General features: G+C 38.6%; 1 protein-coding gene across 5 annotated transcripts in view; it reads right to left on the bottom strand.

Annotated features, from left to right (window-relative positions):
• LOC136873919 (peptidyl-prolyl cis-trans isomerase 1) overlaps nucleotides 1-25322 on the bottom strand; it is a 250589-nt gene that overhangs the window by 98873 nt on the left and 126394 nt on the right. For all 5 annotated transcript variants that reach the window (XM_067147266.2, XM_067147268.2, XM_067147267.2 and 2 more), the window contains 3 exons: nucleotides 20448-20570; nucleotides 7890-8168; nucleotides 616-795 (listed from right to left, as the gene is read on the bottom strand). In XM_067147266.2, coding sequence (XP_067003367.1) covers nucleotides 616-795; nucleotides 7890-8168; nucleotides 20448-20570 — 582 coding nt within the window. The remainder of the gene's footprint in view (nucleotides 1-615; nucleotides 796-7889; nucleotides 8169-20447; nucleotides 20571-25322) is intronic.

Here is a 25322-nt window from a genome sequence, read left to right as displayed (position 1 = left end):
CTTTGGCCAATGGGACATTTCTTGCTATGTGCCCTGGCAGTCAACATGTTAATTTCAAAGATTTCATTCTTGATTATTAGACAGGATTACCTCAAAATTGGCTTGGACAAGACTAATGCTACCAGTTGGACTCCAGAGGGTTAAAATATCCAGCAAATGAATTAAGTTTACAACATGCTCAATATTTCACTTCATTTATTAACCAAGACTGTGTATGACATTACTCAACAATTAATATTGTTGCTACTTCTTTCCTCACTTATAGTTTTTATAAATAGGTGGCATATTATTGCTGTATGTACTAAGTGAACATTAGAAGAAAAATTCTTCTCATTCCCACTCCACAAATAGTGAATTGTAAATAGAGTGCCTATTTCAGTTATGACCTTTGAAGCTTTAACTTAGTTAATTAACCAAGTAAGTGGGCAGCCAAAGAAAGGTTTGTGCGTCTATTGATTGTAACGACCACCAATTAGCAATCCTTTTGGGGTCGCTATAAACCGATGTCAACAGTAATTATGAAATAACACTATCAAAATCTAATATCAAATAATCTGTATATAATTAATATAAGAGAATCATAAAGTGAGGGGCCTACAGCGACACAAAACTTACCTTTTACGATGCTTCTTTGATGATTTACGAGATCTAGAAGGTGAACGAGAATTGGACCCTGAATGTGATGAACCAGAACTCGAATCTGATGAGGATGACGACGTTGAGGATGAAGACCGTGAACTTGCTGAACTAGAACTACTGCTAGAAGAACTAGAGCGATGACGGCGCTTCCTAGACCTGAAAGAAACATGCTAATGTAATATTGTACAATACACACGACATACAAAACATTCCATCCAAAAACCACAAGCCATGTTAAAAGGGATGATGATAAAAACAACATGCGCCTCAGCCACCGAGCTGCAGACCTTCTGAAGTGGTGCCATCAAGCTGGCCTCCCTGCCAATACTGACATTCCTGTTGTGCTGCTGACTAGCAGCAGAGGAGGAATTTTACTGTACAGGTCCTACGGCAGAGCTACATTTAATTTTGAGGGGTAAAATTGAGTCTGCTACCAAAAATCGTGAATATGCCTGCAACAGTAACATGGAGTGCCAATATTTTTCACCGCCCTTCAAAAACAGATTACCTCAACCATGATCGAACCTGTGAGTTTGCAATCATGAGTCGGAACCACTGATCCACTGAGATAGCTACAATGAGGATCAAAAGTCCCTAACTCACAATTTTCATCCTGAGTTAACTAGGGAAACTAATATAACGCAGTTATGAAACCATGATTTATCAGCAGCTAATATATAGTCATTTCCCTTGGTCTCAGTTCTATTTTTACAATTGAATGACTCTGTGTAATACTATTAGACTTTAATGTATATAACTGATTAAAAGTGCTATTTAAAAAAAAAAAGAATGAATGAATGAATGAATGAATGAATGAATGAATGAATGAATGAATGAATGAATGAAATAAGAAAGAGTTGCATTTATAATGCACATTTTCTCTTGAAGATCTTCACGTTTCATGACCCCCTAGAAACTAAAAAGGTGAAGTTCACAAACTGTAAAGTCAAGAAGGAGAATTTGAACCACAGACATTGCACAAACCAACATCATGTTACATACATACATACATACATACATACATTATCATTATAGACTGTTATGCCCTTCAGCGTTCAGTCTGCAAGCCTCTGTGAATTTACTAAACGTCGCCACAATCCTCGATTTGCAACTAGTGTTGTGGCCTCATTTAGTTCTATACCTCTTATCTTTAAATCGTTAGAAACCGAGTCTATCCATTGTCGTCTTGGTCTCCCTCTACTTCTCTTACCCTCCATAGCAGAGTCCATTATTCTCCTAGGTAACCTATCCTCATCAATTCGCCTCACACGACCCAACCACAGAAGCCGGTTTATGCGTACAGCTTCATCCATCGAGTTCATTCCTAAATTAGCCTTTATCTCCTCATTCCGAGTACCCTCCTGCCATTGTGCCCACCTGTTTGTTCCAGCAATCATTTTTGCTACTTTCATGTCTGTTAATTCTAACTTATGAATAAGATATCCTGAGTCCACCCAGCTTTCGCTCCCGTAAAGCAAAGTTGGTCTGAAAACAGACCGATGTAAAGATAGTTTCGCCTGGGAGCTGACTTCCTTCTTACAGAATACTGTTGATCGCAGCTGCGGACTCACTGCATTAGCTTTACGACACCTTGATTCAATCTCACTTACTATATTACCATCCTGGGAGAACACACAACCTAAATACTTGAAATTATCGACCTGTTCTAGCTTTGTATCACCAATCTGACATTCAATTCTGTTGAATTTCTTACCTACTGACATCAATTTAGTCTTCGAGAGGCTAATTTTCATACCATACTCATTGCACCTATTTTCAAGTTCCACGATATTAGACTGTAGGCTTTCGGCACAATCTGCCATTAAGACCAAGTCGTCAGCATAGGCCAGACTCCTTACTACATTTCCACCCAACTGAATCCCTCCCTGCCATTCAATACCTTTCAGCAGATGATCCATGTAAACTACGTACAGCAAAGGTGAAAGACTACAGCCTTGTCCAACCCCTGTAAGTACGCTGAACCAGGAACTCATTCTACCATCATCAATTCTCACTGAATCCCAATTGTCAACATAAATGCCTTTGATTGATTTTAATAATCTACCTTTAATTCCATAGTCCCCCAGTATGGCGAACATCTTTTCCCTCGGTACCCTGTCATATGCTTTCTCTAGATCTACGAAACAAAAACAACTGCCTATTCCTCTCGTAGCATTTTTCAATTACCTGGCGCATACTAAAAATCTGATCCTGACAGCCTCTCTGTGGTCTGAAACCACACTGGTTTTCATCCAGCTTCCTCTCAACGACTGATCGCACCCTCCCTTCTAAGATGCCAGTGAATACTTTGCCTGGTATACTAATCAGTGAGATACCTCGATAGTTGTTGCAATCCTTCCTGTTCCCTTGCTTATAGATAGGTGCGATTACTGCCTTTGCCCAATCTGAAGGTACCTTACCAACACTCCATGCTAATTTTACTACTCTATGAAGCCATTTCATCCCTGCCTTCCCACTATACTTCACAATTTCAGGTCTAATTTCATCTATTCCTGCTGCCTTATGACAATGGAGTTTATTTACCATCCTTTCCACTTCCTCAAGCATAATTTCACCAACATCATTTTCCTCCTCCCCATGAGCTTGGCTGTTTGCAACACCACCAGGATGATTTCGCTTTACATTGAGATGTTCAAAATATTCCCTCCACCTCTCCAGTGATTCACTGGGATCTATTATGAGTTCACCTGAATTACTCTTCATTTCCTTTTTCCCTCCCTTCCTAAGATTCTTTATTACTGTCCAGAAAGGTTTCCCTGCTGCTTGACCTAGCCTTTCCAGGTTGTTACCAAAATCTTCCCATGACTTCTTTTTGGATTCAACAACTATTTGTTTCGCTCTGTTTCTTTCATCTACATACAACTCCCTGTCTGTCTCGGCCCTTGTTTGGAGCCATTTCTGATAAGCCTTCTTTTTACGTTTACAAGCTGCTCTCACTTCATCATTCCACCAAGATGTTCGCCTTTTCCCATCTTTACACACAGTTGTTCCTAGGCATTCCCTTGCTGTTTCTACTACAGCATCCCTGTATGCCACCCATTCACTTTCTATATCCTGAACCTGCTTACTGTCTACTCTTCGAAACTTCTCACTAATCATATCCATGTACTTCCGTCTAATTTCCTCGTCCTGGAGATTTTCTACCCTTATTCGTTTGCAGACAGATTTCACTTTCTCTACCTTAGGCCTAGAGATACTTAGTTCACTACAGATCAGATAGTGGTCTGTATCATCGAAAAATCCCCGGAAAACTCGTACATTCCTAACAGATTTCCTGAATTCGAAGTCTGTTAAGATATAGTCTATTATGGATCTGGTACCCCTAGCCTCCCATGTGTAGCGGAGAATAGCCTTATGCTTGAAGAATGTATTCGTAACAGCTAAACCCATACTAGCACAGAAGTCCAGCAAACGCTTCCCATTCCCATTAGCTTCCATATCTTCCCCACATTTACCAATCACCCTTTCGTATCCTTCAGTTCTATTTCCAACTTTCGCACTGAAATCGCCCATTAGCACTATTCTATCCTTGCTGTTGACCCTGACCACGATGTCACTCAATGCTTCATAAAACTTGTCAACTTCACCCTCACATGGTGAATACACGGACACAATTCTAGTCCTAATTCCTCCAACTGACAAAACTACCCACATCATTCGCTCATTTACGTGCCTAACAGAAACTATGTTCCGTGCAATGGTATTCCTGATAAAGAGCCCTACCCCAGACTCTGCCCTTCCCTTTCTAACACCCGTCAAGTACACTTTATAATCTCCTAACTCTTCCTCGTTATCTCCCCTTACCCGAATATCACTTACTCCTAGCACATCCAGATGCATCCTCTTTGCTGACTCAGCCAGTTCTACTTTCTTCTAAAAGCCCCATTAATATTGATAGCTCCCCACGGAATTCCATTTCATTCGCCAAGTTGTTTCCAAAGAGTCCCTCGCCTGTAAAATGGGAGTGGAACTCCGTTACTCCCGTAGGTCTGAGGCTTGCTTAAAATGTTCTGAGCTCGGTCGATTCATGAAGCAGGATGCTACCCTACTTGCACATAGTCCAAGTGAGGATCTCTCCTCTTAACGGGTTATGGACCACCGGTGGATTGTATAGTCCTAGCCGCCTGAGCACAAGGAGGGCCAGGACTCAGAATATGTACGAGATGCCCACTCCCATTCCATAGCAACTGGTATCCCGACTCTCAGGACCACTTACTAGGCCACTCAGCCGTTGCCCATGGTTCATGAACTAGGACGTGACTACAGTAACCCACTAACATGAACCATCATGTTACAATTAAGTTGAATTTGGATGAAAAGTGGGAGTAAGAAGTTTGGTTTACCATATTTCACCGCTTAATTATCACCAATACATAATTGTCACAACCTCGATTTTCAATACAAAAATCAGATTTTAAAATTTCATCACAATCATTGCACGTCCAAATTTTATTCCATCTGTTTAAAAGGTAAATGGAACTGCAAATTAAGTTGCACAGGAATGCGCAGTTAAGTACATGTATGGCACATAGGCAATTTGGCAATACAGTCACGTTTGCGAGGTGGCACAAAATAAATAAATAAATAAATAAATAAATAAATAAATAAATAAATAAATGAATGAATAAATAAATAAATAAATAAATAAATAAATAAATAAATAATTCTGAATGAATCCTGTCAGATTAACTAAAAAGATATTTGACTTCCTTTCCAAAAAAAAAGCTAATCCCATCTGGTTAAAGGAAGTTGAAAAGGATCTGAGAGATCTTAAGATTACCGAACTCATGTTAAAGAATGATACAGCCAAAACCATGACCAAAGACACAACCAAGAGGTTCCAAATTAAGAACACCACCAGAAAACCAATTCAGATATCAGAGGAAAGGAGGAGGAGATAAGTTAGAATGAAGAACTATTGCGAGAAGAAAAGAGCACAAGCATCTAAGAAGTGATTGATCTGACGTACCCCAAAGATGGGCGATTCCAAATGAATAATAATAACAAACAAACAAACAAACAAACAAACAAACAATACTGATATACCTACAACAGCAAGGCTTATCGGCTGTTGACAACATAGTCGCGAGACAGTGAACAATTTATTCACCTGCGACATACAAGTTCTCATTTGAAATACTGTATTTACCCAAATAATCCCCGCCATCGAATAATGCCTGCACCCTCATTTTAGAAAGGCTCATTTTGAAAAAAATGAAATGAACTACAATTCCTTTCATCGGAAGAGTAAATTAGACATAAATATTTCGTATCACTCCGTGAGGTCCATGTGGTCTTTACGCAATTATGACTGCTATGAAATATATTTTCCATGACAGGTGACGTGACAGGTATTTCATTAATCTGAACTTGCAATAAACTCGATTCCCTGTAGATGGGAAGATTCATAGTCTCTTGCATCACTAGAATCCTCTCCTAAATTACTTATAAGTTCGTCACACTCCACATCTAACGCCCGTAACCGCCTGGAATATCTAATTGAAAGATAAAATCACAGCAACGAGTAATATGATCAAGATTATGCAATTAATAAAACGTCCGACACATTTTAGGTTATCTAAAGCTTCCGAACATAACCTGGAATTCCCAACACATAGGTAGGCCTAAAATGAATTCTCAATTATAGCTAATATCTTGTACGGTACGCGACTGGGTGACTTAATGAAGAATGAAGGAAAACTGATTTATTTTTTGAGTGACGTACAATGTGTAGGCTATAATAGGTTTTTCTTATTCCCTTTGTTAATGCTTTCTGCCACCAAGTTCAATAACTCTCTTGGAAAGTCATATTAGGCTTCTTTCTCCATTTCTGCTCAATAGCGGACATAATTTATGCAAATTATTTGGAAACCCCGGATGGAATCAACAAGACCAACTCCAGTCGGTCTTGGAATCAAAAACTTGTTTGCAATTCGATAGTGGCGGCAGCATGTAGTCATTTGTTTCCTCACGGCCAACTTGATGCGTCACTCTAGCTAGCTCAGCGAGAGATCCAGTCGGCCGTGGTGTACGTCAGTATGAAAAAATGCGGTTCAAACTTAGATTGAAATGAAAGTTTTGGTAAACCGAGATAATAAGTTCTGTAGTGAATACGGAAGTGAGTGTTATCCGAAATAATGACATATCCGAGTTTTGAAAATCTCAATAACAGCAAAAGTTACCGACATTGGTGAACACGGGCCTAAAACACTTCTCACACGTGGTCTCTTTTTACTGGACAGTAACACGACCGATGGTGGCTAATTCTTTTCGTGTGATGTAAACACTTGAAATGGACACACCGGCAAAATCTGATGTTAGTTTTGCGATACAGTAAAACCTCGTTAATTCGAAGTCTTTGTAATACAGAAATCGGACTTCCAATTATGTGATTTTGAATTAATAGCCATCTTGTAATTCGGAAATGCCAACCCTCACCAGTTTTTGCGGATTCTGCTTTTCCGCGTACTGCCTGCTACGTGATATTGTGGCTTTCTTTAAAAGGCTGAATACAAAAGAATTACGATTTCACTCTATTTTCAACTGTGAAAAACACTATAGACACACCGAAGTGAGTGAAAGAGCAGAAGCTACCCCTGCACGTTCCGGAAGACGCGTTCTATCGTGACGTGGAGAAATTTTGAATTTAAATTACTCGTAAAATACGGTACTATTTAAAAAAAATGTAAAGTCAGTTTAGAATTAAAAGTCTGAATTGTTTTCTGTTAAAATATGACATATGGGGACAGTTTCCTTCCATCTACAGTTGCACAAAGCATAACTGTACAATCAGCATCGAAAACTAGGCGAGCCAGGAGCGTGTTGGCAACCTTGACGCAAATAAAACCTGCACCCCACTTTTGTGCCGCGATTTTTTTTTTTAAATATGCAGGGATTATTCGCGTAAATACGGTATTTTAATTATTTTGATGCATACGCAAGTATTACATGCACCTTAAACTTATATAAAATACAATTTTGTGATAATTTTTTTTTTTTTTCACTTTCATTAATACAAATACTGGTATTATAATATCCTTCACATAAGGGTCGCACCTTACTATGCTTTTGAACATTTTGGTATAAAAAATGCGACTATTGTGCGGTGAAACAAAGTATACCTTCATTTCAAATTTCTCGGCCTCTTTCACAGCAGCCAGTAAATCAGGCGGTACCTTCTATACACCCTGTACATTGCAAATTTCTAACTAGTTTGTTATTTCACTTACTTTCTATCCTTCTTCTTTTTTGATTTGGACTTCTCTTTTTCCTTTTTTTCATCTTCATCATTACTCTTCAGGAGCTGTTTCAAAGTCTCCTTCACTTCCGTTGTCTTTGCAGAAGAGAGTCCTGGAATGGAAACTTCACCTTCGGAGAGCTTGCTACTGTTCAGGATCTTATTCTTAAGAAACTCGATGGAATTCTGCGCTTCTTCATGGAAGGGGATGAGAGAGAGACAATTCTCATAGGCCTTTAGAGCATCTTCAAATTTATTTTCATCTTCAAAGCTAAAACAAATGAGCATAACAAAATTAATAGAGAAAAGAAATAAGACTAATATAATGCATATTGCTTCTTGTAAATGTTTCACATGACAGAAGCATAAAAGGGCAAATATGATTAAAACCTTCCTTACCAATAACGTCATTTCTGCAAAATCAAATATCACTATTAAATATTGCTTGCCATTTTGTCAGTCTAATTAAGGATATCCCAATATCACCTCCAAATCAATAATGATTTTCACTCAAAATACAGCAGAAGACCACTATAGCGAATACAGCATATAGCAAGAACCCTGTTGTAACAACAGTAAAAAGTCCCTCAAAAATTCCTAGAAATAGATGAAACAAACTACACGATGACAGGGAAGTGCATTTGTATCCTTTTAAGTTTTCTGTAGTACTGCAGACCAAATGGCGAATAGCTCAATGACTTCCTTTCGAACATCTTGGACTCGGTTATCTACCATATCTATTTAAGAAAACCAAGATAATACTGAAACTAGACCCAGAGGAAGACATAATACCAGACAAATATTATCCCGTTGTGCTTCTCTTGTCACAAGAGACTCGTACACAATAAATAGGGAATCAGAAAGTGTGAAATAAATTGCTTCATTATTGGAAGCATCCACTATTCCATCACGACTGAATTGACTCCAGTAGTTGCCCCGTCTGAACCCCGACTTCCAGGCAAATCAACTTGAAAACAGAACAAGTGCATTTTTCTCAAGATTTTTAGTATATTTCTTGGTATATAATAACAAATTCTCGAATAATAAGGTGAATGCGCACCAAATATTGCAGTTTCTCGACAATATTTTATGAACAATATGAAACTTTATGGTTCCTATAAGCTAACAAATCCTCTCCCGCTAGTTCTTTCAGCGAGTTGTTAGTGATTAAATTGCAGTTCAACATGAACACCACGAGTCAAACCGAATGGATTTCTCTGCCAATAATATTTTTCTATAACAGATTGGAATTGAACAGTTAGTATAATTCGTGCAACTTTGTTCATGATCGCGATCTCTATCGTTTCGCTGTTTGGCGGCATCCAGCTGTGAAGTCAGCTCAGCAGTCTCGTGCATATATTTGGGAAGTTTTTGATTCGTGGTAGGTAGTCGCCTTATGCCTGGTGTGAAAATGGGAATCCACGCAAAACCATCTTCAGGGCTGCCGACAATGGGGTTCAAACCCACTATCTCCGGAATACTGGCGGCACTTAAGCGACTGCAGCTATGAAGCTCGGAGACGTGGCAAATAATCACTTCACTTTCTACCACTCAACACAATAAATTGCTAACTTCTGAGTGGAATGCGAAATAGGCTACAAGCACAATCAAGCGCACTGGGTTATTCAACAATCTCACTGACAACAAAGACCTTTCCATAGAACAAAGAATATATAACAAAAAATAAACCACATTTTCCTTTGAGAAAATCAAATGTCTCTTGGTCATAACCAACCACCAACGCCTGCACGGTTGCTAGAGTTACACTTCCGTTATACATTTTGTGGCGGTAACTTCCGTGACGCATAATTTCGGATGACTCCCAGCCATAAGTCATGTATTTCAACAGAACAGCTTTGGAAAGAAAAAAAAAAGGAACATGTGAAAACTGAATTCAGCGCTCCTAGGCGCAGTGGAATCTATTACTGTGCTTTAACTTACCACTGTCCTGTCTTGTTCTAGTGTAAAGTCTTCGCTGCCAATCAATGACTCAAAACTCAACTTTACCAAAGCTAACAGCTTGCTCCTCAAAGGCGCAATATACTAGGTGTTCGAGAATTCAAGTACATTTCTTCTTATCGCACAACTTTCTCCAACCGACCCGTGGTGAGGGCTCTTATCTCTGTTGAAAATCACATTCCGTACACAAGGGATGAAAAAGAACATTTTCAGGTCTGGGGAATATATTATCATACTAAGAGGTAAAGGCGAAAAATCGTGACGTGTGAAGTGAGGTATTTTTTAAACAGATTTAATATGATGCGTGTCGGGACTTCAAATTTACGACATGCTAAGCGGGAAAGCGTGTTAATGAGGAACGTACCAACGAGTTGTCACTGTATATAAAACAATGTCCTGACTGATTGACTGACTGACTCATCATTGCCAAGCCAAAACTACTGAACATAAAGAAATAACATTTTGGGGATACATTTATATTACAATGTAGGTGCTCATTTGGGAGGATTTTTTAATATTAAATCGCTAAGGGGGTGAAAGGTGGTGATGAATTTTTAAAATGAGTATCTATATCTGAAAAATCAAACAGTTTAAAGACATGAATATCGGTATTTGGAATCTCCCTTCTAAATAAGGAAACATGTATATTTTTGTTTTCAGAAATTCATCTTAAGGGGGTGAAGAAGGGTTAAAAAGGGGTTGAATAACTTTTATAAGGATACTTCTTTCTCAAAACCTAAAGATTTTGCAGGCATAAAAATTGACATTTGGAATCTTCTTTAAAAATAAACACACATTTTTTTGTTTTTGGAAAATACAATTAATGAGGGGCGAACAGTGACAAAGGGGGTGAGTTTTAAAAAAGACTATATCTACAGAATATCTCAGAAATCTAACATGTTACAGACGTTAAAACTGATATTTTAATCTCTTTTAAAAATAAAGAAACATGTGTTTTGTTTCCGGAAAATCCACTTAATGAGGCGTGAACAAATTGAAAAATCAGATAATTCTTTGTATGCGGATACTTGTATTTCAAAAACTAAAGATGTTGAAGACGCGAAAATTGGTATTTGGAATCTCCTTTAAAAATAAACGCGTATTCTCTTGTTTCCAGAAAATCCACTTATGGGGCACGGTCAAATAATTAAAAAATTACTTGAATTATTTGTATGAAGATACTTATATCTAAAAAACTAAAGATGTTACAGATGTGAAAACTGGTGTTCACTGCCACCATTCTCTAAAATATCTTTCCTAGGAGCAGTTTTGGCAGAATCAGTCAATCCTAATAAATGGCACTAAATTTTACCAAAAACATGTCCACTGACTTAAGAAAGTAAATATTACGCATCTAAAACAATATTTATTTTTTGACGTTTCAAAGCGTCAGTGGCACTTCAGGCCGTATTTCTGGAGTGCCATCTGACGCCTTGAAGCATCGAGCAATACATTTCTTTTGTGCTAATTATATGTACAACAATGCACAATGTGATGGATCAGAGAGCACATTATTGTAAATAAACATCTGTTTATCCCAAATTGTGATTAAATCCAGTTTGTTGATTGCACATTTTCAAGAACACTGTCTTCATTCAGCGCACTGTTGTCTCTTTCACTATCACCATTCCTCCACACATTGCCCTCACTGCCTGACAATGTTTCAGATTCACTCTCAGTAATTTTAATTCAATCTTCATTAGTATAAAATTGTTTCTCATACTTCTTCTTCTTCTTAGGATCAGACGGACCGGGCTCTGACCTGTTGTTCTCCATTTCGAAGCAATACCCATTGTCACCTAACTGCTCAACAATAGAACCACGCACGGTAAATTGTTCAAAAGGTTACCTTCCTACAGTGCCAGCATAACCACAAGCATCAATTACCAAGCCGGCACGTTTCTATGTACCTTTAGAAACATGGGCTCTGGACACTATAAAGCAGCAACGGCATTGCAGTATATATCACCTTGACGCTTTAAAGAGTCAGTGGCAGTGGATGTGTTATAAGGGGGTGAAAAGAATTGAAAAAGCAGGTGAATTTTTAAAATGAATACCGGTATACCTTAAGTATATGCCAAAAACATAACATGTTAGAGACGTGAAACTTAATATTTGGAAAGACCTTAAAAAATACAGGAACATTTCCTTATTGTTTTTGGAAAAGGCACTTAGCAGAGGGGTGAATGAAGTTTAATTATTTTTTACGAGGATTCTTACAGTAATCGATAATTCAAAATCGGTTAATTCAAAATCCGGACTAATTCGAAGAAGCTCTCGTTCCCGGAAACATGAGATACGGTTTTGCATGTTATTTAAATTGTTTAATTCGAAATACGGATAATTCGTAATTCGAAATACAATGTCGGCCCCATTACCGAAATTCAGAATTTTAATTCGAAATTGCCTTTACGTTACAGAGTAATTTAAATTCAAAACTTATCCGCCTCATGATAGAACGCGTATTCTGGAACGTGGAGGGGTAGCTTTCCGCACTTACACTCACTTCGGTGTGTCTACAATGTGCATCATAATTGCCGAATTGAATGAAATCGGTATTCTTTTGTATTCAACCTTTTAGGGAACACCGTAATATCACGCAGCAGGCAGTGTGCGGAAAAACAGATTCCGCGAACACTGGCGATGCCAACAGTTGACGAAAAAGCGTGGCTCATATAATCAATCCGTAGGCACCGAACAATATTGTCATTGCCGATGAAACTGCATGCTTTCTTTTAATGCCGAGCAAAAACGGTCTTGTGGTTTTAAAGGAGAAAGTGCCAGCCGGAAAAATAGTACAAGAGTGGGGCACATTGTGCTGTCACGTACTGTGTTACAACGCACACGGAAGCGAGAAACTTTATTCCCTCATCATAGGAAAGTTCGATAATCCACGTTTTAAGGGCGTTGGGCACTTTCCGTAGAAGTACGAGGCATCTAAAATGCAAACAGTAGAGTAATCCAAAAAAATGCATTTGCACAGGGGAACCAGCATAATTTATCCTCGACTTTCATTTGTGTGATTTTTTTTCTTTCGTTGTTTGAGGTTATGTTTGTCAGTGATTTATCCAAGTGCATTATTTGAATACTGTAAATGCACCTTGTTGGATACATTTCGGAAATAGTTTTTTCCGTAATATTTGAAAGGTTTAAACTGTGAATCGAGGTGATTGCATGCATTAATGGATCTCAAAATACTTGGTGATGCAGCAAGTGTACATTTCTGAAGTAGGAGAGAAGTGCCATGGTGGGAAATCGTACAAGGATAGTCATAGGAAAGTTCGATAAGCCAGTATGTTTTAAGGGCATCGGGCACTTTCCGTACAAGTATGAGGCATCAAAAAATGTAAACAGTATAGTAATCAAAAAAATAATACATTTGCACAGGGGAACCAGCATAATTTATCCTCGTCTTCGAACTGTGTGATTTTTTTTCTTTTGTTGTGTGAGGTTATGTTTGTCAGTGATTTATCCAAGTGCATTATTTGATACTGTAAATGCACCTTCTTGGATGCATTTTGGTAATAGTCTTTTTTCATGGCATTTGAAAGGTTTAAAATGTAAATGAATGTTAACTGCATGCAGTAATGGGCCTTAAAATATTTTGTAATGTGGCAAGGGTTGGCACTTCTAAATTACAAACTGGCGGTTAATTCGAAATCACGCAATTCAAAGTCCGATTTCTGAGTCCCAATGACATTGAATTAACGAGGTTTTACTGTACATCTTAAAAACTGGAAATATTACACGCGTGGAAACAGGTATTTCGAATCTCCTTTCAAAATAAAAGGATTTTTTCGGCTTGAGAGAGAACTGTTTCTCACATGTACAGTTCTTATGTCGCATCATAGCCCCAAAAGACAATACTACAAACGTGGTTTACAAATACTTTCTGGGGTAAAAGAAACTCAATTGTTCGGCGAGATTTTATAATTTACGGATTTTCTGATAATGTCTTAGTACAGTACCAGGGAAGGATTACTTTTATCGAATTACAAAATCCACGCGAGCGAAGCCGCAGCTAACTGCTAATTCTCCAATTTTGAAGTATGTTATATTCTTACTTATAACCAAATATATTTATAAATGCAAAAATAAATAAATGATGACACTATTGCCACACTGAGGTAGAACACTGGTAATATTATGACTGAAAATGCTTTAAAATTTGCAATGGGTGAAATGAAATTTTGGTTCCATTGTGTGAACTTACTTTTTGAAATGAATAACTGTTTAACCTCTTAACATACCAATTATTTACAAAATTGTGATTTTTTTTTACCTAATTTTTTTATTGTTAAAATGGACTATTTATTGAAAACTAATGACAGTGGTAACAATAAAAATACATTTTTTGAACTTAACAATGAAATATAAGCCACCGAAAAGTTCCTGCTTTAAAATCCCGAGTATACTCGTGATATTTATTACGGGTTCTAAAATAAATAACACAGCATTAAACAGATGGCAAGTAATACAACATTACACTCAATACTGTTCATATGTTTGTGGCTGTGTGAAATGCCCTAAAACAAGGATCAACACACAATGCTACATCGCTGGAAAGCCGCGAAAACGAACTGCCTGAGTCACCGACATCCACTACGGTTGAGTCTGAGACATCTGTTGGAAAAAATAGGACGCTAAAGTAATAATTTCATAAACATCTGGTGGAAATATTGAGAAACAACAAGAAACGAGTATATTCGGGCTTTTAAATTAGGTACCGACCAATGAGCGACATTCCCGAGTATACTCAGGATTTTATTTTATATAAATATATAAAACCCCGAGTATACTCGAGTTTTCATGTTAAGAGGTTAAATAATTCACTTTTTTCTTTTTCATTTTTACTAGTTGCTTTACGTGGCACAGACACAAAATAGGTCTTATGGCGACGATGGGATTAGAAAGGTCTACGAGTGGGCAGGAAGTGACCGTGGCCTTAATTAAGGTACAGTCCCAGCATTTGCCTGGTGTGAAAATGAGAAACCACAGAAATCTATCTTCAGGGCTGCTGACAGCGAGATTTGAATCCATTATCTCCCGAAAGCAAGCTCACAAAAATTCACATCAACTCTGAACATATGATACAGGCTCCTGGCAATAGGAAGTTTAAATGATAGTGTAAAAAATCACAAGATAGTGTACGAACAAGACCGAGGGGGAAACCAAGGAAGAGGTGTCTAACCAAAGTAGAGGAAGCAGCAAAGAGTAGAGATGTGAATTGGCCCTGCATCATCATCGTCATCATCATCGACCATATTCAGTTGCCTGGGTGTGGTGTACGAGCCCCCTCCATCTCTGTCTGTCCATGAACAGAAGAACAGGCAGATGCGGTGATTACTGGTTCATCACCCCACCCGGCAGGGAGTCTGATAGAGGGTGCAGAAGAGGAGGTAGTGTAGGAATCAATTTCGAAACATCAAATTGCAAAATATAGATATGTTGATAGTTTCTATGCAATCGATTGACGACGTCCTGCAATGTAACACAGTTTTTATTGCAAAATTTGTCCCAAATCACAACACAAATGGTGAAATACATGGAAATTCACAGTGGTGAACTGCAGAAGAATTTGTACTAAATTATGGTAGAATGACATAAATGACATCCATCATGGCTGTAAAACATTCACAAGTCATGCAAGCTAGAAGGGCAGCTGGGATTGATAAGATTTCTGGGGATATATTAAAGGTTATGGGCTGGGACATAGTGCCATATCTGAAATACTTATCTGATTACTGTTTGCATTAATGAGTGATACCAAATGAATGGAGGGTTGCAATTGTAGCTCCAGTGTACAGAGAAAGGGTGACAAACATAAAGCGGATAATTACATGCCAGTCAGTTTGATGTCTCTCGGATTGTGAGGCAAGCCAACGGGAGTCGACAAGCGGAAGTACAGAGTTTCATATATAGCAACTGACAGAGCCATATAGTGACAAATCTATGTAATCAAGTTCCAACAGGCAAACAGAGTGATAGTATACGGGTTCTGGTCTGAATGAACACATAATAGAGGTTCAACTGGCTTGAATGTTTCCCCAATGATAAACAGATGTCGAGGTCAACTTCTTTTACTTTCCATGAAAACCTACAACCTGTTTTCCAGTCACTGACCGGGTCAGTGATGGAATGAATGAAGCCCCCATCTTATGGCGAGGATAGGAATTGTGCCGGCTGCCGAAGCCTGTCGCACTCCTATGGGGCATTGATTAATGAATGACAGATGACATGAAATGATACTGGAAAGTGTTGCTGAATGAAAGATGACAGGGAAAACCGGAGTACCCAGAGAAAAACCTGTCTCGCCTCCGCTTTGTCCTGCACAAATCTCACAGGGAGTGACCGGGATTTGAACCACAGAACCCAGCGGTGAGAGGCTGACGCGCTGCTGCCTGAGTCACGAAGGATTTTATTTTACCTTATAGTGGAATGAAAAGCTATCGTATTAATAAGAGATTGTTTGAGGACAGGTGGTCTTGGAACAAGCCGCAACATTTTAGTGTAGACGTAAACCTTGAGTTTGAAGATTCTAGAATTTTTTAAGTTAAAGAGACATTTCAAGAAAATATGATTGTAGGTAGTTTCAAATGCTTCAGAAAGAAGAAAGTGTTGCATTCATAACATCCACTTTTCTTGAAGATATTTACTTTTCATGACTCCTTAGAAAATAAAAAGGTAAAGTTCACAGCATAACTGTAGTCATGATGGGGGCTCATTTCAAAGCATTTAAAGGAGTATTTGGACCACAGACCTCGCACAAAATTACATCATGTTACAATTAAGTTGGATTTTGATGAAAAGTTAAAGCAAGAGGTTTGGTTTACGCATTTCACGTCATAATTGTCGCGTCCTTTATTTTCAATATCGTAAATAAAAATCAGATTTCAAAATTTCATCGCATAGTAGTCGCATGTCCAATTATTTTTTTCATCAAACTGTCTAAAAGCTAAATGGAACTGCAATGTAAGTTGCATATGCATACCTGCCAACTTTTAGAAACCAAAAATAGGATGATTTTTAAATTCTTGGATTTCATCACATATATTTCACCGCGGTCTACGCGAAAAAAGGTCAGGATAAAAGACATACATATCTACAGTTATAATGCGAATTGACCATTAAATTTAATACTTTAAACTAAGAAAAGATAAAAACGGTTACAAGAAAATGTACCTGATCACTCTCATTTATGACACATACGAATAATAATATTTGTCACACCGACACAAAATGCATAATACAGTATTTTCACGCGTAATTAACGCATATTTTTGATGAAAAATACAAGAGAAAACTTTGGATGCGTAAATTATTCAAGGAATTCAGATATTTATGAATTATTTACAATTCATTTACATTTAAAAGATACATCAAATATAATATAAACACAATTGGGTTCAACTCATTTGCAGTTATCATTTGGCGTAAAATTGTGGCGGAAGATTTTTTCTGAAAAGTCAAATAGGGTACATCAGGTAAGTTAGACACGTGGGTTTGAAGTACCGACACTGGAAAATATTCTTCCCATTACGAGGGGACAATACGACCTGAATGACATACCGGCAAAAAAAAAAAGAAAACTGTCCAACACGAGAAGGGCCAGGCATTGAAGGAGAGACCCTGCTACATTACTCCAAACTGTTCCTATCCAATCTTGTACGAGTGACGTGTCCATCCACCCTTTTTCTTGAATACGAACGTGGATCTCTTGCAGAAATTTTGCTTTAGGCATTGTTTTTCATTTTAGAACAATGTAAGGTGCAGGCTTTCTGACATCAGCTGTTACAGCAAGCACTGCAGTACCGGTACGTTGTTGTAGCGCGTACGATAACACTGTATGTTCCTTTCTTATCGATTTTTCAACTTTGTGGTATATGGAAACTGATTAACGTCTGACCCGCGGTTCCTATAAGGGAGATCAAATATTCCTTCACTCTATGCTTCTCAATTAAAAATGGTTTAAAACATTCGTCATTTTTTGGTAAAACGTTGTTCTTCATCGAAGTGAAAGTACTCATAAAATTAATCTAGCCTCAGCTAACCTACAAATCCGAAACATTAATTCCATGTGCCGCGGCTATTTCTCATTCTTTACAATATAGCATTTCGTGAGAAACTGCTTATCCAACATTGCGTAACTGAATCATATATTTAAGCAGATAATCCTCTACTTGCGGAAACTTGCCGCTTTTTGGTCCGCAAAATGCTTTGCGAGACTTGTTGGCTGCTTGAAGTGAACATCTGTTACCAAGGTAGCGCACGTTTCATTTGGACACTCAACTCCAATGCAATGGTTACCTGTCCTTTGCAATATCTCTCCCTCTGATATAAGGAGACAACAAGCACTTACTAGCTTATGGTGCAGAATAGTGAAGAATGGGGCTCTTCCTATACATCAGTATATAAAGCAGCACACTACAACTAGGCTGAAATCAAGAAAACCAGCGTGGAAGACAGCTTTGGACCTGTGATGTCCTCGGTTCAATCCCAGGAATGCCTGGAGAGAAGAGTGGAGGATGTCGTCTCCCAGTGGCTTATGTGATACCTCCGACCCCAGCATGAAACTGGCTGGCTTTAGTTTGCCCGGTGCTCTTTTGGTCGACCCAGAACAGGATCCGATGTGCTGGTAGGACTGCCGCAGCCTTACATCTGTGGGGATGGGTAGATTCTCCCTGCTGTGACTATGGTGCTCAAGTGCAGTCTATTAAGCACACAGTTGAAGAGTGCCCCCTACGTGCATTTCCTGGCTCTGTGGAAGGCTTTTTTTTAGAAGTAACACCAGAAGTGATTACATGGATAAAAAATTTGGACATTAAAATATAAAAGTGAAGTCCTGATGCTGTCACCAAGTTGCATATTTGCATATTTTGTATTATGTTTTTATATTTTGATTGTCATGCACACATCATACGCTAATAATAATACTGAAATACTTGCTGCAAGCTGCTATATTCCCACATGTTTCGGCGTAACTGATCATCGCGAGTTTGTACGATGCAGTATTACTCCAATACTGTGGACTGACAAACAATTTTGAGATCACAGAATGTCCCGTACCCGAAACACTCGTAAACTAGTGCAGTGGGATTTCCCGACGGCTATAACAGCACGTTGCCCTATGTTTGGAATGCCCTCTTTCGCAATAGGAAGCCTGCAACATAAGTAGTTGACATCTTTATTTCAAAACGCATCCGGAGCTGAGTGAAGGATGTTCGAAGTTGTGAGCGCGTCAAATACATGAACACTTTCTTTTTCTCCACTTTGGACCCAAAAATATTGGGATGCGTAAATTATGCGAGGGTGTTAATTACGCAAGAAAATACAGTAGTTCCCTTTATCAGATGGTAAATTGAACGGAAATTTAAAGGTATCTCTGAACACTTAGAGATAACGTTTGTTATATTTTTTGGCCATAACGGGGAAAGAAAACACCAGAAACTGTCACCGACACAACCCCCTTAAAAACATTCAACTCATTAAAATTACGCACTTAAATACACGAAACTACCCCATATAAAACAATTCAATATGTCCCATACATTATTAACATACGACTTTGAGAGAGGGAGAAAGCATAGAAATGAAAAAAAAAAAAAAAAAACCACAGACTACAACTCCGATAAAACTACGCGAAGAAACAATGTTTACGGCACACGAACAACACAATAACAAACTCATTCTTTCGCGCGATTAACTGAGTAGTTAGTACGCACTAGCCTCTTGCTTGGAGGACGATTGCCGCCCCGAATCCCCAGCTGTGTAAGGCGCACACGCTGCTGTGGTGAGCGGGAAACACGATACACGAAGGCGACGGCCGAAACACTCATGAAATAAAGCATCAACTAAATACGCTTGAAAATGAGGTTTCGTAAATTATGCAAGCACATAACAATTTATCCTTCATCCTACGGGAAGAGTATTGGCTGTACTAGAGGTTATACTACTTAAAAAAAAACGGAAAAAGTAAAAATAAATTGAAAAATCGGAAGAAGAGTTAAAAACCAGAAAGTTTCCGGGGAAATCGGAAGGGTTGGCAGATATGCATATGAATGCGCAGTTTAAATAACTGTATGGCTCATGGGCATTTTGGCAACACAGTCACGTTTGTGAGATGACTCAAAATAAATAAATAAAATAAATCTTTATTATTATTATTATTATTATTAATATCATCATCATCAACCCAACACCGTGATATAGAGGTAGTGTACGTGTCTACTACTTGGAGGATGAAACTTAAATTCCCAGCCTGTCCTAGTATTTTAATTCTCGACTGAGAGTTCTAATGGTGTTCACGGAGCCTCCCAGACCAACGGAAAAGCTGTTGATATGAGAGGTAGCGGTCATCAAATCCACAAAGTAGGAGTGAGGACGTCTTGTTTAGAATGAGTCTTGAAAAATGCTTTGAGAAATATTCTTATGATGTACATCACCAATTACCATGATTAGTTAAAGTGGGTACCAGAGAAAGAATGATACTAACTGTAGGTTCAAACGTGTTAACAGACATAATTTATAAAAGCAAAGAAGTGATTTTCTCTCTCCCCCCCCCCCCACATTATTATTTCAAATTCACACATACCTTCTTCCTAGGGCAACCAAGGTTTCTCCCATGTATTTCCGTGCATTCTGATGACTGGGATTCAATTTGAGGGCTGTTTCGAAGTCTTCAATGGCCTTCTGGAAGCTTCCACTGTTTGCATACCTATTTATAAATACATTTATAGGTTAGTAAAATATTTTCAAATTAATAAATAATATAATTGTTAGACTACATCTTTTTGGAATACTATAATACAGCATATATACTGAAAACTGATTAGTATGTTGCCCCAGAGCAGGTTTCCCCAGTTAGTACACCAATGTCTCAGTTCCTGTCCTACTAAATGTGTTCAAAAATAATGGATATTGCAATTATCATCCTTTCTATGCCGTTCACAACTGTGTCAAAATCTTAAATTCCCTAGTTTTGCCAAAGGCTATAAAAATATCATAAATGTGAACTGGGAACTTGCATCTAATTCATAAACAAAACCCATTAACTGCTTCACGAATAATTAAGAAAAAGAAGAAAGCAATTTGCTGTAAGTTACAAAGAACAAAACATTTTCAATTAATGAAAAAGTCAATGTTAATTCTTGCATGAAAAGTATCCTATTAACCCCGGGGAATAGTTTCATAACGTCAACTAGCCAGTGGGTAATTATTCAGCGCACCATGCGCTTTTGGAATGGGTACAGTAGCATGCGGCAGATGTAAATACCCCACAGAAAAATATATTTTACTTGATTTACTTGAATTATTAGTCATATCGCAGAAATTCAATAGCATTATGTTATTACCGTTTTTCTTGTAAACCCATAAATATATACAGATATACACAGTGTGTTCATACAAAAGTGAATATAAAAAGTGTTCCTTTCATTATTATGATGACATTTTTCAAGTTTTCAGATATGCATCAATAGGTTCTAGATACTTTCTGGTTCACAGTAGTGATGGGACATTCGATTCATTTTACTGAATCGATTCATTTGATTCCGTTCACGCTACTGAATCGATACAGTGATCCGATTCACGGCTCATTGGTCACCGCTCCTACTGCATCTGTGTAGTATGTGCTGGTAAGACAGCAGCAACAGCATTCAGTGCTTGCAGCTGCCATCTGGTCTTCATACTATGAACTCCTTTCTTAGAAACAATGCTATATGATTTTTCACGAGAGTTTAATCCTGATGTAAACAAATAGGCGGAGCACCTTGGCATTGCACGTGGACATAGACGTAGTTGATTGGAGAAGCAACGTCGCACTAACTCGACTGTATGCGAACTCGAAGGAAATTAGTACGTCGCATTAATTTAATTTTATCTTAGTTTATTACATTTAGATAGTCTGAAAGAGTACGTAATGAAATTAAAATAAGGTTGTCATATATACCGGTATATAACTATTTTTTTTTTTAATATAACAGTGATTAAATAACGAGATATGAAGGCATAAGACGTGGTGTAATGAAGGAAGTCTTCTCATAGTGAGGGAAAGTCCCAAGCTGTACAGCGTAGAGATAAGGTGTTGCATCTTGCAGTAGCTGTCAGTGTCAGTATTCATAGTGAGAGAAATGGAGCAAGAGGTAGGAGCATCCCGTGTAGTGAAGTACAAAAGAGGAAAACCGCTCAGAAGTGACCATCGGCAGTGCGTTATGAATGGTTTTAATAAAATAAGGGAACAGAATCCAGGTTTAGCCGTAAAAGAGGTAGAGAAACTAAGTGCAGAGTTGTGTAGTGCGTCGGCTAGTTCGGTTCATAACATGCGGACAGAGTTTAGAAAGGCAGGGAAATTTTGTGCTCTAGCCTACGATAGCTTTCTTTAATATTCAGAAATGAATAAATAAATAACGTAGGCCCTAATCTTCAGCAGTAGATGCCCCTTCAAACCCCTCCGTTTAGTTCCACACAGCTCAAAAACTGTTCCTCGTCTATTTTAGGTCATATGCGCAGCACTGTATGTCCGAACACGAGATGTTGACGGGGCGGAGGTCGATACTACACGCTCAGCGAATCACAACTCTTTCTTTGGCTGAGGCGTGGACATGCCTTGTTTACATCAGGATTAAACTCTCGTGAAAAATCATATAGTTACTCTAATACATCGAAGGTTTCCAGCAACGCAGGGTGGGAAAGGTTAGGATTAGGAAGGTAGCAGCCATGGCCTGAATTAAGGTACAGTCCCAGCATTTCCTGGTGTGAAAACGGGGAAACTACGGAAAACCATCTTAACGGCTGCCGACGGTGGGATTCGAACCTACCGTCCCCCGAATGCAAGCGCATAGCCACGCGATATTAACCACACGACAACTCGCTCAGTCATTTTTGAAAATAGGTATTTTTCTATCAGCTGAGGATTTTTTTAATCGTCATATTTTGTATAGGCTACCCGAGATGTACAGTAGCCCGCTGGTTTTCTGATTCAACATACTGTTATTGCGCCTGTCCACATATGATTGAAGTCTTGTGCAACGATGTGACATATGAACAGAGAATACTGAGCCGTTCTTCCCAATATAAAACAGGTACTTTTGAGTGGTCATGAGCATGACTCATAGTCATAGGGCAGGCTAGAGTCGAGTTTAATTGTCAAATGTCAACTAAAGTTATAATACTAAGATTCATTAAACTAATAAATAGTATAACCTAATAGCCTACCTACTTACTAGCTACTTCAGAATTAAGTTGTGACTAACTTTTTAACACTGCAAATAAATCCATCTATTATTTAAACCTCCCTGTAAGAACAGGACAGTGAATGCAAATGGGTATTATTTTCAAATGAGCTGAGCTCGAGAGTCCATTATAGCATCCGATTCTTTCAGTGTAGCATGGCTCACTGTATGTCTGGCTGCAGTGAGCCGATAAGGAGCCGTGTGTATCTTGTGTCTCACTGAGCCGGCTCGTTCACGATTGTTTCGGTGTGCCATGGCTCACTGTATGTCTCGCTGCAGCAGAAGCTCGGCTCTCCGCGTGTCCAGTGAGCCGATAAGGAGCCGTGTGTATCATGTGTCTCACTGAGCCGCGCTCGTTCACGATTCTTTCGATGTGCCACGATTCACTGTCTCGCTGCAGCGGAAGCTCGGCTCCCGTCAACGTCCAGTGACTGTGCCACTCAGCACTGTCCACTGGCAGAAAGCTGAATCGTGTGCCGTGAGCTCGCCGTTCCTGTGAATCGATTCACTTGGACACTTGAATGAATCGATACACGGCTTTGAATCATGCATTCAGTAGTCAACACTAGTTCACAGGTCATTCAGAAATTGCGCACAGTGTGGTAAATACGGAAGCACGGACAAGCACAAAGTGCCACGTCACATGCACACAGCAGTGGACAGTTTCCCGTCGCCTCTGGTTTGACAGGCACACAACACGTTTTCTTGAGTGATTCCTACTTCCGGTTGGCGGGTTCTCAGATAATTTGACGTCTTTCCTAACCAAGCCATGTTCACGTCACACGGAACAGTTTACAACGATACACAGACCAATTTACAAAACGTTATCAGAACATGGACAATGGAATTCGCAGAAATGTATCGTAACGACAACGACGAAAATAATTTGCAAATTTAGTAATTTCAACGTACATATGCACAAATAAATTCTTTACGAAGAATTTGGCGCGCACCGCGCGAGGCAACACAAGACAACTGTCGGACTGCCGCCTAGGCGCGGACTACCCGACTGGCGTGAGACGGGATAAAAATTATTAGGACAGCAATAATCACATCTAATATGAATGGAATTAGTTTTAAATTACGATAGTAGATGGCAAAAGTGATTAAGAATTGCCAGACGCCTATAGGCTGATAACCCTAGGTATGAACCCATTTAGAATTACAAGAACGCCTAAAGGCATCAAACCCAATACTCGTACGACAGCTGTTGACGCCTTTAGGCGTTAAACCCAGTTAAGGGGTTAAGACAGTTAACAAATATGTTTACAATCTAAGAAAACTCACATGGTCAGCCAATCTACACATTATCAAGTAGTTCATTAAGTTTAATTCTCATACATGGTGCACTCTCTTAAAAGCTCCTTCAGTGATTTAAAGAAAGAATTCACCCAGAGTACACTATGGTCTGGATGATGTTATCCAGGATTTTAAAGATTTTTTAAAAATCTTTTGATTTCCACCTCTTCAACGTATGTCACAAGACAATTTTTGAAACAGCTGATGTTACATACACTAATATTTCAACATGCCAATGTTTGCTGTCATTGTATTTGTCCAAACAAATTTCCCAGTCCAAGTTCTTCCTACACAAGATATTTTTGACATGTTAAATTCTTCCTACTACTAATATTTTTGATATTAAGAACATGAACTGGAGTCATTACTAGAAAATCAAAACATAAAATTTTATAAATACATAGTTTCACCTTCCCTGATAAAAAAAATGTATTAATTGAAGTAGAATAACGTTTGTACATAAGGTTTGTACATGTCAATATTTCACTAAGTTCTAGAAATGCTGCAAGTAAGACTGTAGAGAGAGAATTTGTAATTATAGAGTGTCCATTCAACCTTTGGGGGGAAAAAAAGTGAGAAAATAAACTACAGTAGAAGTCCGCTATAGCGAGTACGGCATATAACAAGAATTCCGTTATAGCGATGACTTTTTTCTGTCCCTTCAAAATTCCTATATTAAACTGTGTATCGTCCTTCGGTTACAGCAAGAACCCTATCACTGGCGCTTCCATTATTACGAGCGATTAAGCGTGTGCGCATGTTCCGTTACCGATATTTATGCACCCCAGCGATGATATTGCATGCGATCGATTACGTTCGGCATCATTTCCTCACTATGTGCACTAGCGATTTCTCTCGTCGACATTCGAAGACGATGTCGGAGTCGATTAGTAATACCCGCCGACAGCCGTTCCGTAAAGAAAATTCTAAATGAAAGA

This window comes from Anabrus simplex, chromosome 5, assembly GCF_040414725.1.
Source record: "Anabrus simplex isolate iqAnaSimp1 chromosome 5, ASM4041472v1, whole genome shotgun sequence".
Taxonomy (NCBI): Eukaryota; Metazoa; Arthropoda; class Insecta; order Orthoptera; family Tettigoniidae; genus Anabrus; species Anabrus simplex.
The sequence above is the reverse complement of the archived record's forward strand: the minus strand, read 5'-3'. Positions and strand labels throughout refer to the sequence as shown.